General features: G+C 55.0%; 1 protein-coding gene across 1 annotated transcript in view; it reads right to left on the bottom strand.

The window, feature by feature from the left end:
* Positions 1-13,986, bottom strand: part of SND1 (staphylococcal nuclease and tudor domain containing 1) — a 222,995-nt gene that overhangs the window by 105,334 nt on the left and 103,675 nt on the right. The window contains exons 12-13 of the mRNA XM_083461073.1: positions 10,484-10,584; positions 913-1,023 (exon numbers count right to left, since the gene is read on the bottom strand). Of these exons, the coding sequence (XP_083317199.1) occupies positions 913-1,023; positions 10,484-10,584 (212 nt within the window). The remainder of the gene's footprint in view (positions 1-912; positions 1,024-10,483; positions 10,585-13,986) is intronic.

The following is a 13,986-nucleotide window of genomic DNA, read 5'->3' as shown; positions in this document are numbered from 1 at the left end:
ATGGACACCCGCCATTCTTGGCCAACAGCTCCCAGGAGCTGGCAGGCAGAGGGGGGCTCAGGATGGCAGCAGAGGCCCCCGGCAGAGGATTTTCATTGCCTTGTATTACAGAATCATAGGATCCAAGGATTGTAGAGCTGGAAGGGACCCTGGGGGTCATCCAGCCTGACCCCCTTCAATGCAGGAATCTCAATGCCTAACCCCCTTCCGAGGGAGACTGCTAGAATCTCCTATCCCAGGAAGCCATGGGAACAAGCTTGTTCCCTCTTTCATGGGGCAGCCTTTGAGATACTGGACGATAGCTAATCCGATCTCCTCTCAGTCTCCTCTTCGCCATGCTAAGAAGAGACTGAGCGGCCAACAGGTGGCATAAAAATAAATGCTCATGCAGCGGAACAGATTTCCTGGCGCTGGGCTGCACCACACGCCCACACCCCAACCAAGCTAGCCCCACGGCTCGGGGCCTCCCCAGCTGGCCTGCCCCAAGGAGCAACGTGGGGGAGCCTCTGCAAAGGGGACCTTTGCTCCTCGGCCTCCCAAGAGCGGCAGAATTCGCCCTCAGGCCTCCAAGGGACCTGCAGCACAGCTGGTGGCCGGAACAGCCTGTCCCTGGGAAGCAGGGAGTGTGGCCCCTCGCCAGCAGCTGGCAACCGCCTGGGCATGGATCAGAGCCCAAAGGGGCTCCCTGCCACCCTGGGAAGCGGGTGAAAGACCCCCTGACTCCCGGGCCTCCACATTCCTTGTCCCATCTCCCTCCACCCCCCGCCACGGAAGAGGCCCATTGCCTGGCAGTCCTGAAAGGGCACCGAAAGGGGATTTGCCCTCTCTCTCACCCCCAGCCCTTTCCAGGCACTGCCTTGCCCCCCCCCATCGCTCCTCGGCCCCCTTCTCTCCTGCCCCCCCCCCACTCACCGAGCCTCAGCCGCCAGCAGCTCATCGTAGTGCGAGGACCGCTGGTCATCGTCCTGTCGGTAGCGGATGACGGAGGCCAGGCCCTTGCTGACCAAGGCTTCGGCGATGTTGCTGCAAGAGAAAGAGGAGGAAAAGGTGTGAGTGGCGGGAGCTGGAATCACAGAATTGGAGGGGACACCCAGCAGCCATCTATCCCAACCCGATGCAACGCAGGAATGACAGATCAAGAATCCATGACAGACGGACACCCCACCTCTGATTAAAAACCTCTGACGAAACAGAGTCCGCCTTCTTTGAAGGACAGCTATTTCACTGTTCTTCCTAATGTTTAGTCTTTACAATTTGGACCCACTGGTACAGGATCTCCCCTCTGGAGCGGGAGAAAACCCCTCGACCCGAACCCAATCTCTACCATGCCAACTGATTCACTCTGCAGAGACCAGGCCTTGCCACCCCCTCCCTCCCTGCGAGGTGGGCCTTCGGGTGCTGAGCTTATGGAGGGGCTCTGGGCTCTGTAGCCATCCTTGAGCTCCTATACCAACGATTTAGGAACTTTCACCACGTTGAAATCATCATCATCATCTTTTATTTGTATCCCGCCCTCTCCGGCCGAGACTGGGCTCAGGGCGGCTAACATCAAATACGTAACATTGGTATAAAATCAAACAATAATTAAATTACCTCTTAAAAAAAAAAAGTCGGGATCAAACTAAGCCAAGTCTTACTGCCTCTGCATTTTTTTCTAAATGCTGAATGGAATAACACATGAATCTGACTTTTGGTGAATTTGTAAGTAAACTTTTTTTTTATAACTTGCCAAATGCATAATGTTTTTCTATCTGAGGGAAGAGGGGAACTTTCGAAGGAACTCAAGTGATGTATTTTAAAGGTCTAACAGCCTCTGCTTCCATGCCTGCCTGCTGTGGGAGGGAGTATGAGCTGCATGAAGAAGGACTTCCTTTCATCCGTGTCCCCATTCTCCTAGGAGCATGGGGACCCCAACGGGGGGGGGGAGGAGACCTGTGGCTGAAAGACCCCAGGATTTCTGTTCACTCTGCAGAGCCCCCCCCCCCCGGCATCCCCTGCATGCAGGACAGAGAGGGGGGAAGCAGGGGGGGGGTTCTGGCGCTTCCCTCTTTTTTTGCTGCTGTTTCCCCCTTGGGAGGTGGGGTGCAGAAAAATCCTCACCTGCTCATTTTAATTTATGTATTCCCCCCCCCTAAAATTTATACACCGTGTGATTATTACCGTATTTTTCGCACCATAGGACGCACCGGACAATAGGACGCACCTTGTTTTAGAGGGGGGAGAACAAGAAAAAAAAATCTCCCCCTCTCTGCCCAGCGCCCCTTCAGCGAAGCGGCAGGAGGCGCTGCACAGAGAGGGGGAGAACTTTCCTCCTCTTGTTTTCCCGCTCTAAAACAAGGTGCCGTTTAAGGTGCGTTCAGGCGGCTACCTTGGAAGCCTGGAGAGCGAGAGGGGTCGGTGTGCACTGACCCCTCTCGCTCTCCAGGCTGCAGGTTCCTTTCGACCTGCTCTTTGGGGCTGGCGGGGGGAAGCCCACCACCAGCCACAAAGAGCAGGTCAGGGAGCAGCGGAAAGGCGCAGCGGAGAGGCTCCAGCCGGGAGAGGGTCGCGGGGCTATGGCTTCTTTAGCCCCGCGCGCGCTCTCCCGGCTGGGGAGGTGACACGCGGCTGTAGAGGTTCCTGCCATAGCCGCGCGTCACCTCTCCAGCTGGGAGAGGGTCGCGGGGCTATGGCATCTTCGCTCCATAGGACGCACACACATTTCCCCTTCATTTTTGAAGGGGAAAAAGTGTGTCCTATAGAGCGAAAAATACGGTATTTTAAAAACAAACTCAAAGCAGTTTACAAAACGATAAAGCAATAAAATTACTATGAAAAAAAATTACAACCAAGCACAGGGAAAGTTGCAAGACTGAAACAGGTTTAAACTCCCATCAACTTTGCCTGCATCTGGGTCAGGAATGCTTTGCAGAGGACGGGAAAGGCATTTGCCTCATATCAAGAGGCAGGGAGTTCCACAGGGCAGGCACTTGCCAGGCTGACAAGATGGATTTCCTTTGAACTATTTGAAAAGCAATTGTAACCAACAAATTACGCTAGTAGGACTACAATAAGTTTTGTAAGGAGGAATGTATGAAGGGCTACAAAGTAGATAAAGAACAAAGATATTGGTTATGAGTTTTAAATGTACCAGGGAAAATAAGAAATGTATACTAAGAGATTAGATTGGAAAATTTTCAGACAGGACTGATGGAAGTCAAAAAAATTGAATAGGATATAAAAATATGTTGAATTACTGTTGAAAATGGCATGTTAAAAAACTAATAAAAATTGATATAAAAAGAAGGGGAAAAAGAAAGATGGATTTCCTGCACTGAACGGGGATTACCTGGCAGTGCCAGTCCTGCCAAGCGCAGCGGCCAAGCAGGCGCATGTGGAGCGAGGCGATTTATTTCCCTTCACGTGGGGATGGCTTCAAAGCGAAGAATGCCAACTGCTCCAGTGCGTTTGAAGCCAGCGGCCAGGCATCAGGCTTGCGGGGCTCCCAGAGACGTGGGCACCCTTCCTCGGAGGCGCAGGCAGGGCTTGGCACCGTGGGCTCAGCTGCCAAACTCCAACAGCCCCGGCAAGGCCTCAACCCTCTGGCTCCTCTGCCGGGAGCCTCTCTGCCTCCGCTGTGACTGGCATGAGTCCAGCGCCTGCCACATCCCAGTGCGTGAAGGAGGCCCTCACGGCCGGTCTGGAGCTGCCGCTGCCTCAAGGGGGTGGGCGGGCAAGCGAAGAGCCAGAAATAGGCCGGGCAGAGATGGGGGAGAAGAGTGGGGAAGATCTGCAAAGGAGGAATCGGCTGCCTAACGAAGCGGCAGCTGCAGAGGCACCGCGCGAAATGCCAGGCAGCCAGGAATAAGCTACCGCTGCCGCACCTCCTATTTCAGGCAGGCAGTTGCCGGGCACCCGCGGCACGCGGAGCCCACCTTCCCTGGCAGCTGCCTCCCACCCGGCGCGGAAGAATCACGAGCGGCTCCAAGGACGGCTCCAAGCCCTCCCCCCACAAGGCAGTTGCAAGCAGCAGCCCCCCAGAGAGGAAAGGAAGCACCCCAAGGCTGCTCCTCTTTGGGCAGCTGGACCCCCTCTTTCCTTGCCTCCTGCCGCCCCACCCAAAGCTTGTGGGGAGCTGGGGGGAGGCCGGGGGGGCTCAGGGCTTCTCCCCGGGATAAAAAGCTGCCCATGCCATTTGCACAAGGGCAAGGAGCGCTGAGGCTCTGCTCTGCGCAGGCGGCTCGGGTGCCACCCGCTTAAGTTTGGCACCTCTCGCCTTCGCCAGGCGAGGTTGTCGGTTGGTGTTTGTGCTGATGCTCAGAGCCAAAGCTTGGAGGGGAAGAGGGGGGAGAAGGGCAGTCGGGGGGGGGGGAGGCAGCGCATGCTGGCAAGGGATCCCCATTCAGCATCTGAGCCCCACAGGCAGTGCCCGGAAGCAGCGAGGCACATCCCTGGCAGGCAGCCAGCTCTCCACGGAAGCTGTGCCAGCCAGGGGAGGCACCAGGGGCTGTGCGCCCGCGAAAGGGGCTACGCTGCGCCAAGGCCAAGCGCCAGGGAGGCAGAGGAGCCTCCTGCGTCCAATTACCAGGTGCAGGGCAACCTGCCTGCCCAGAAAGGGTGAGCCTGGTGCCCTAGGGGTTGGGGCACCTCCAAGAAAGCCTATCTCAGCAATAGCCCGGGAGCAGACCCAGTTTGGGGGCTGCGGGTACCAGGGCACGGAAGAGGGTGAGGAGAGGAGAAAGCATTTCTCCCTGCTTTCTAATCTCACAGGGAGGAATGCCACCCAGCTTTACTCAAGAGAAGACCTATTCCTGGAATCACAGAATGGTGGAGCTGGAAGGGACCCCTGAGGATCACCGAGCCCAGGCACCCCCAAACTCAGCCTTCCAGATGTTTTGGGACTATGATTCCCATCATCCCTGACCACTGGTCCTGTTAGCTAGGGATGATGGGAGTTGTAGTCCCAAAACATCTGGAAAGCCGAGGCTGAGGAAGCCTGATCTATCTAGCCCAGCCCCCTAAGCTAGCCATGTCCATTAATTTCAGTGGGTCTGCTCTGTGCAAAACTGAGCTCAAATGCCACCCGGCAGGGGGGGTCCAAACCTTGGGGGGGGGCTGCTTGGCCCTCAGGATTCTCCCCTCGCACCCCCCGCCCTGGCCTGCATCCCGTCCTCATATTGCTTTAGGTGAAAGAGGCTTGCATGAAGCTCTGCAGGAACACTCCTGCTGCCCAGAGGCAAAAATGGGTGCTCGTGGCCCCGCCCCTTTCTGCCTCTGGCCCCGCCCCACCCTGGCCCCGCCTCCCGCTACCCCGCTGCTCCAAGGGGGCTCTGTCCCTGGGTGCTGCCATTCAGCATCTGGCAGGCTCTTCCCCAGAGGCAGACGCATCTTTGCCAGATGCCAGCCAAGCGAGGCATCTAAAAGGAAGCGATTTGCAGAAGAGGAGCAGCAAGGGGGGGGTCTGGAGCGGCTGCCTGGGGTGGGGGGAGGCAAGGAGCGCAGCCAAGGCAGGACCCAGGCGCTTGCAGGCTTCCCTTCCTGCCTTCCTCACGCAGCACATCGTTAACCCGTGGAACTCCCTCCCACAGGAGGATGACTGGGATGGCTTTAAAAGAGGACTGGACAGAGTCCTGGAGGAGGGAGGCGGATCTGCTCTGCCCTCCACAAACAGCAGAAACTATATTTCTGAATGCTGGTTTTCATTTATTTCATAAAATTTACACATTGCTCGATTGTTTTAGAAAACCCTCAAAGGGTTTTACAAAAAGATAAAACCGTAAAACTGAGGGGGGTGGAATCACAACCCTACTTTAAAACAGACCAACGTTAAAATACTAAAAGAGACTTACAATACTTTCTAAGCAACTGGGTAAAGGTAAAGGGACCCCTGACCATTAGGTCCAGTCGTGACTGACTCTGGGGTTGTGGCGCTCATCTCGCTTTATTGGCCGAGGGAGCCGGCGTACAGCTTCCGGGTCATGTGGCCAGCAGGACTAAGCCGCTTCTAGCGAACCAGAGCAGCGCACGGAAACGCCGTTTACCTTCCCGCAGGAGCGGTACCTATTTATCTACTTGCACTTTGACATGCTTTTGAACTGCTAGGTTGGCAGGAGCAGGGACCGAGCAACGGGAGCTCACCCCATCACGGGGATTTGAGCTGCCGACCTTCTGATCGGCAAGTCCTAGGCTCTGTGGTTTAACCCACAGCGCCACCCGCATCCACCAAGCAACTGGGTAGGCTAGTCTAAACGTTTTCATCAGCCACCGGAAAGAGTGCAGCAAAGGCTCTTGCTTGATCTCAACTGATTCCTCAGTTTCTGGTAGCGCCAGGAGGAAAGAGGGATCCTGTGCTCAAACACGGCACACTTTGGGTGTTCCCACCTTCCTTCCTCCCGCAGATGTGCCTGACCCGCATCTCAGCAAAAAAAGGACAGTGCTTGGAGGGGAGGTCTGCCCAATGAGCAGCTGGGGCTGCAAATCCCTTGGCAGAGACTGGCACCTTCCCTCTGCACCCCTCTGCCCAGGACGCGGCCAGCTCCCTCTGGCACCAAGAGAGAGCAGAGGCAGAGCTGCCCCTTCGAGACGCAGAGGGCAAGGGGACCCTGGTCTCTGCCCCCCTCCATTCCCATGATGACCACTCTGCCCTCTGGCTTGCCACTGCCAGAACAGGATGGGAGGAGGCGCTGCAACACTGCAGGGCTCCCATGCCCCGGGAACCGCGGGCATCAGGGTGGCGAGGGACCCAGAAAGGCCTTCCACGCTCAGCACCAAAGAGGCGTCCTGCCACTCCCATCTTGAGGAGCGTCAGGGGGCTCCTGGGGGTCCCTTGCAGATCTGCGATGCCCTGGCTCTGTGATCTGGCACCAACCTTGAGGGGCACACGGGGGCAGGACGCTCTCTGCAAACAGCTCTCTGCAAACAGCTGTGCCCACCCCTCCCTCGGAAGCCCCCCTTGCACCACCCGCCAATCGGCTGATCTGCCCTTTCGCGGCTGAGGTTGGGGGTGGCAGTCGGAGGGAGAGCAGAGCAGGGGGGTAGGAGACACAAATGCAACCCGCCCCCCCCCCCGAGGGACTCTTGCCACAACCAGCATATCAAATGTACATGCAACGGTTGGCTCCATCATTTGCCGTGGTCGAAGGGCAGCAAGCCCCACGGTGCCAAGATTAATGGCAAAACCATCATGCATGGCGTATCCAAGGCCTCTGCGGCCCCACAAGCCATTAGGGGGCTGGGGAGGGGGGCAGGTCCTAGTGGAGGGAAGCAGAGAGGCTGCAGCCACGGATGCTGCCCAGCACAGCCTGCTTGGGGGTCTCTGGGGGTCTCCAAGCCTTCCTCACCAGCCCATGAAAGGGGATCCTAGAACCACAGAATTGGAAAAGACCCCAAAGGGGCAACGCAGGAATCTCCACAAAAGCCCCCGAGCTCTGCTGAAAAAGCTCCCAGGAAGGAGAGTCCATCACACTCAGAAGAAGTCCGCTCCTCTGTCAAACAGCTCTCACTGTCCTTCATCGTGTTTAGTCAGAGGCCTCTTTCTTCCCGTTTTAACCCAATCCAAAGTGTTGGTGCTGACGGCCTCGGCCCTGCATCCCTAAAGGAGCACCTCCACCCCCATCGTTCAGCCCGGACACTGAGGTCCAGCTCCGAGGGCCTTCTGGCGGTTCCCTCCCTGCGAGAAGCGAGGCCGCAGGGAACCAGGCAGAGGGGCCTTCTCGGTGGTGGCACCCACCCTGTGGAACGCCCTCCTGTCAGATGTCAAGGAGATGAGGAATTACAGTGGTGCCTTGGTTCCTGAAAGGCTTAGTTGTCGGACAAATAGGCTACCGAACGCCACAAACCCGGAAGTAAGTGTTCCAGTTTGCAAAGGTTTTCCAGAGGCTGAATGTCCGACGTGGCTTCCACGGCTTCCGATTGAGTGCTGGAAGCTCCTGCAGCCAATCGGAAGCCTCGTCTTGGTCTTCAAACAGTTTTGGGAGTCAAACAGACTCCCGGAACTGATTAAATTCAAGAACCGAGGTACTACTGGATATATCATCTGAAGGCAGCCCTGTCTCAGGAAGCTTTTTAATGTTTGATGTTTTATTGTGTTTTTATATATGTTGGAAGCTGCCCAGGAACACAATTTTACGCCTATTTCCAGGGGCATTTGCAAACGCCGCCCAGCTGTTTCCCCCCTGGCCTTTGCACAGCCAGAGCCTCTGTCAGGGTCCAGGGCAGGCAAGCCCAAGACCAAGGATCGGAGCTCGGGGCGAAGGTGGGGATCCGCAATTCCCTCCCCGCGGGATCCCAAGGCGATCCAGCCAGTCCACCCTCACCCACCCAGCTGCCTTCGGGGCTCAAAAGGTCCGGCAGCAGCTCTGGCATTTGGGGGGGGGGGCGAAGGGGCCAGCACAGGTGACTCTCTCACGCAAGACCCACATGAAAGAATGGGGCTGGGTGAGCGCGGATGAAAGCTGGAGAGGGAATCTTGTTAAGCTGTGAAAGAGCAGCGTTGCCCCTCAAAGGGAGGCTGAGCGAGAAGCAGCCGCAGAGAGCTCTCTGCTCTCCCACAAACGCGGAACGCAGACCCCAATTTCCTCCGGAAAATCGAGCCGGGAGGCTTTCAAAGGCAGCCTCTCTCCCCGGCTGCACAGACTCCTCTGCCTTAAGTGTGCTTTTGACAGATCAGACGCCGGCAACCGCCCCGCAGGCAGCAAGAGGCAGGCAGGTCACGGGGCATCCTGGCATGGAAAGCTCTGGGGCAGGCCAGGAGGGGCCCAAACCCCACAGGGCAGGAGGCCAGACCCAACCCCCATCTCCAAAGCTCAGCAGCGCTTGGCCACAGGGAAGCTGCCTTCCACATTGCTCCACCTGGCTCAGTGCTGCCTACACTGGCTGGCAGCAGCTCTGAAGGGTTTCAGGCAAAGTCTCTCTCGCACTCCGGGCCGGAGAAGCTGCTGGGGACATAAGCAGGTGCCCTCAAAGGCAGGGCTCGGCCCCTGAGCTCTGGTCTTGGGCACAGACGAGCCCCTCTCTGCCCGGGGGCCCCCAAGGTCTTCTGCCTCTTGCCCATGAGTCCTGAGCTACAGCGCCAGCCGTGAGAAAGGGAGAAGAGGGGCTCCACTTGCCCAGGGAAGAAGCCGTGAGGGCAGGGGAGGAGAAGCAGGGGGACCTGGTTGGCCAGGAAAAGGTCTCCTCACCTGCCACGGGGGGGGGGGGGGCAGAGAAAGCACTCAATGGATGAGTCAACAGGAGTCACAGAATCCCGGAACTGCAGAGCTGGAAGGGACCCTGAGGGGCATCTAGTCCAACCCCTCTTTTGCCCAAGGCGAGACTCGAACCCACGACCCCAACAGGAAGAATCTCCTGCTTGACCAACTGAGCTGTCCCAGAAGGTTAAGTTGCAAGAGAAGTGATTCCGACGGAGCATTTGGACAAACTTTCTGATGGTAAGAGCCGTTTGGCAGTGGAAGGGACCCCCCCGGGAGACGGTGGACTCTCCTTCCTTTTAAGCAGAAGCTGGGTGGCCATCAGTCATGGATTCGTCAGCAGCGATTCCTGCATTGCAGAGAGTTGGGCTGGATGAGCCTCAGGGGTCCCTTCCAATTCTATGACGCCTCGGCATCCACTGCCAGCTGCTGGGCACCACAAGTGGCCTTCTCCCCCCCTGGGGCCCCTGAATGGCCCCCTGAGAAGACCTTGCAGGGCTTGGTCGGCCACCTGGGGCTCTTTGGGCGTCCTTCACAGGCCCTCGCACCCCCCCCAGTGCCGGATTTACGTATAAGTTAAACCAAGCTATAACTTAGGGCCCCGCTCTTCTTCTTCTTCCTCTTCTTCTTCTTCTTATCATCATCTATTTTTATTATTTATTATTTATACCCCGCCCATCTGGCTGAGTTTCCCCAGCCACTCTGGGCGGCTCCCAATAGAGTGTTAAAAACAATACAGCATTAAATATTAAAAGCTTCCCTAAATATGGCTGCCTTCAGATGTCTTCTAAATGTCAGGTAGTTCTTTATCTCTTTGACATCTGATGGGAGGGCGTTTCACAGGGCGGGCGCCACCACCGAGAAGGCCCTCTGCCTGGTTCCCTGTAACCTCACTTCTCGCAATGAGGGAACCGCCAGAAGGCCCTCGGAGCTGGATCTCATGGGGCCCCCCAAAAAATATACTTCTTCTTAATTGTATTTCACGATTAATATACTTCTTCTTAATTGCATTTCAGTTCAACAATTACTTTGATCAAATACGTATTTTGTGACGTGCAAATGGCTTGAGATACCTATTAGGTCCATAAATGACCATATAGCACATATTCAACACAAAAAACAGTGACCATTTGTTGTTGACAAAGGACAGCTGGACATAGAAAGGGCCCCATTACCTTCAATAGCTTAAAGAAGAAGAGTTTGGATTTGATATCCCACTTTATCACTACCTAAAGGAGTCTCAAAGCGGCTAACATTCTCCTTTCTCTTCTGCCACATCAAACCTAAATCCAGCCCTGCCCGTACCCCGTACTCACATGCCGCCAATGGTGACGGTGGCGCAGGTGCGCTCCGAGAAGGCGGGGGCCGTGTCCGTGGCGCTGCTGGCCGGCCGGATGTAGTCCACCGTGACGTTGACCTGGAAGGAGAGGCAGGCAGAGGTGAAGGAGCAGCAGGGCAGAGGCTCAAGGAGGCGAGACCTCGTGGCAGAGAGGAGGAGGCGCCTGTTGCCATGGAGAGGCAGAAAGGTCTGCCCGGAGGAAGCCATCCCAGCTCAGTACCAGCTGGGCAGTTCCGCTGCTTCTGGGGCAACCGTGGACTGGGATGGGCAGGGCCAGGGAGCTGGGCACCGCAGGGCTGACTCCACTTGCCAAGCCGAAGAAGCAAGAAAGGAAGGGCCAGGGAGCGTGGCAGGAAGCACACCGTGAGAACAGGTCCCAAAAATACGAGGTTAGTTATTTCACAAATAAAGTTGAGAAAAGACGGTACAGATGAAGTATAATGTGTAGCAGCAAAAAACAGCCATGGGACGGGTGGAAGGGAAGTCAATTATCTTAGCGGAATGCACACTGGAAAATGTTTAATTCACCTTTTTTCTGAAAATTGATAAATAGAATCTTAAAAAAATAAATGAGGTTTGTTTGGGGTGAGGCCGCAGGAGGGATCTGAAAACCTCCCCACCAGAATGGCACATCAAATTGATGGAGTACACCGAAATGGCAAAACTAACTGGGAAGCTCAGGAATCAAGAAGAGAAGACGTTTTTTAAAGAATGGGAAATGTTTATAAATGTACATTGGGCGCTCAGGTTGAGAACGTGATCCGTGCGGGAGGCACATTCGCAACTTGCAGCGGTCGCAACCTGCAGCGCCACGTCTGCGCATGTGCATGTTGCAATTCGGCACTTCCGTGCATGTGCAAAGCGCCATTTAGCACTTCTGTGCTTGCGCAACCGCCCAAACCCGGAAGTAACCCGTTCCAGTATTTCTGGGTTTTGGCGCGTCCGTAACCCAAAAAAACGCAACCTGAAGCATCTGTAACCCGAGGTATGACTTTATATACAAAATCATTGTAAACAGGTTAAAGCAATAGCAAGATTTTAAACACACTTGTAGCAGAGAACATAGATAATCTGGGGAAATGAAAAAAAATGAAGTATTGATATGCAATTGAAATAGAATCAATAGGATGGGGGGAAGTCAGGAGATTCAGAGTAATCTTGGTAATTAGATCTGGAAATGGTTTTGTTGTATGTTTATATTTCGGAAAATCAAATAAAGAATTGTTTCACACACACAGAAAAACCTCCCCACCTTTTTCGTCTGCAATCCATCGCATGGAAGAGCAAGCAGGGACTCCCTGGCCCTGCAAGGACGGAGGGGAGAGGAAGCATCCCTACCCATCTGCTCCCCCCGCTGCCTCCCTGCAAGCCTGCTCACTCCTCTGCCTTAAGGCTGGGGGTGGGAAGCCAGAGGCCCCTTGAGCCCCCAGGCAGGCAGAGCCAGAGCAGAGGGCAGCCCAGGACGAGCCTTGCCCCTGGCGGACACTTCCCTGCCTGCCTGCCGCCAGCAAGGAGGGCTTTGCTGCTGCTGCGAAGGGAGCATCTGATGCGCCAGCAGGAGGCCCATCAAGGCAGCACATGCTGCAGCAGCGAGAGCCTGCCAGGTTGTGCACAGACAAGGCGCTCGGAGGCTCAGGCAGGCAGGAGAAGGCGGGCGCTGGCCCAGGAGCGGGCAAGAAGCACCAGCACCCAGGAGGAGGAGGAGGAGGAGCTGCAAGCCCAGAGGCAGAAACGCCCGAGGCTTCCAGCTTCCGCTTGATGGATCGCAAGAGCATCTGTTTGGGTTTTTTTAAATGATATTTATTAAAAGTTTTAAAATTACAGAAAAAATAAAAAAGAAAACAATAGAAAATTTAACAGAACATACCTTACAATACATTAAAAAAACATTAAAAAAACAAGACAACAAAAAGAAACGAAAACATTAAAACACACATCCAATATTCCATATCTTTACCTTTCATTACTTGTTTCATCGACCTCCTCATACCTCCGTTCTTTGTATTCTAGTTCAATTAGCTATTTCAGCAAATCCTTTCCATCTTTCTCAATTTTTGTTCTATAATTTATCTTAACGGTCTAACCTTAAATTTTTCCATTTTGGCCCATTATCAATCAGTTTTTACTTAATTCTTTATTACATTTCTGCTAAAGCCATGTAGCTTCATTCCAGCATCCTTCTAACATTCATGGATCGCAAGAGCATCTGAATGCAAGAAAAGCTTGCTGGATCAGGCCCAAGGCCCAAAGCCTCAGTGGCCACAGAGGCAGGGCAGAGCTGAGTGGTGCCACTTGGGGAAACGGGTGCAATTGCACCAGGCACGCGTCTTGAGCAGCCCATCTCGTGCGCCTGGATTCTGCTTAGTTAGCACACCAGCTGCCCTGGGCGGCACAGAAACATCTGAGGCTAAATGACTGAAACAGGATTCCTCCACCCTCCTGTCCTCTGAGGAATACGGGGACGTTCAGGGCAGGCAGGGATAAAGCCAAGGCTGCGTTCAGAAGCATTTGCAGGAGTGTGAAATATTCACTGAAAAGTGAATATTTTTGCTGGGTTACCTGAACTTACTAGAACAGACGGTGGGTCAGTATCCAGTAAGGACCCCCTTTCCCCACCAACGTGAGCAGGGAGGATGCAGGCAGGAGCTCTCCCCCAGGAACACCCTGCCTGAGCCTTTCAAGGCTATCAGAACCTGCAAGAGCTGCGTGGTGCCCCCCCCCCCTTTTCCAGAAAGACACATCTGGAGGATTAGTCAAACAAAGATCTTGACACACACATGCGCTAACTCTTTGGGAAATGGTGCGATGCAGCCAAGTGCATGCGCTCGGCTTCTCTGTGCAGATCAGGAAGAGTTCTTGGCGCATTTCATGCAAACGATCTGCATCTCGCCTCTTGACAGAAGCATTTGAAGCGGCTACATGCACAAGTTAACGGCAAGGCAACAGATACCAGCCCTGAAAGCGTCAGAGACGAACTCAATCACTGACCCATTCATGGAAAGGCCACTAAAACACCCAGAATAAACTGACGGAGCATCAGAAGGACGAACGGCCCCGAGAATTAAGTGCTGGTTGAATAGGCAGAGGGGTCAAGCCTTGCAAATGAGGTGCAGGGAGGGCAGGGGGCCTCCTTCCCTGGGAGCCCCCCCCCCCCAACACAGGACCTCCGCAGCCAGCAAGCCGCTCAGAGGGGTGGGACCCAGGCCCCCGCCCTATCAGAATTCCCTCCTTCCCATTGCTCATAGCAGGCTTCCTCAACCTCAGCCCTCCAGATGTTTTTGGCCTACCATGATCCCTAGCTAGCAGGACCAGTGGTCAGGGATGATGGGACTTGCAGTCTCAAAACATCTGGAGGGCCAAGGTTGAGGAAGCCTGGCTCATAGAATCAGAGAGCTGGGAGGGACCCCCAAGGTTCATCTAGACCACCCCCCCACCCCAGGAATGCAGAAATCTCAGCTGAAGCATCCATGACAGAGGGCC

Source organism: Podarcis liolepis (genome assembly GCF_965112155.1).
Source record: "Podarcis liolepis genome assembly, chromosome: 10".
Taxonomy (NCBI): Eukaryota; Metazoa; Chordata; class Lepidosauria; order Squamata; family Lacertidae; genus Podarcis; species Podarcis liolepis.
Note: the sequence above shows the minus strand (reverse complement) of the source record. Positions and strands in the feature narration are given on the sequence as shown.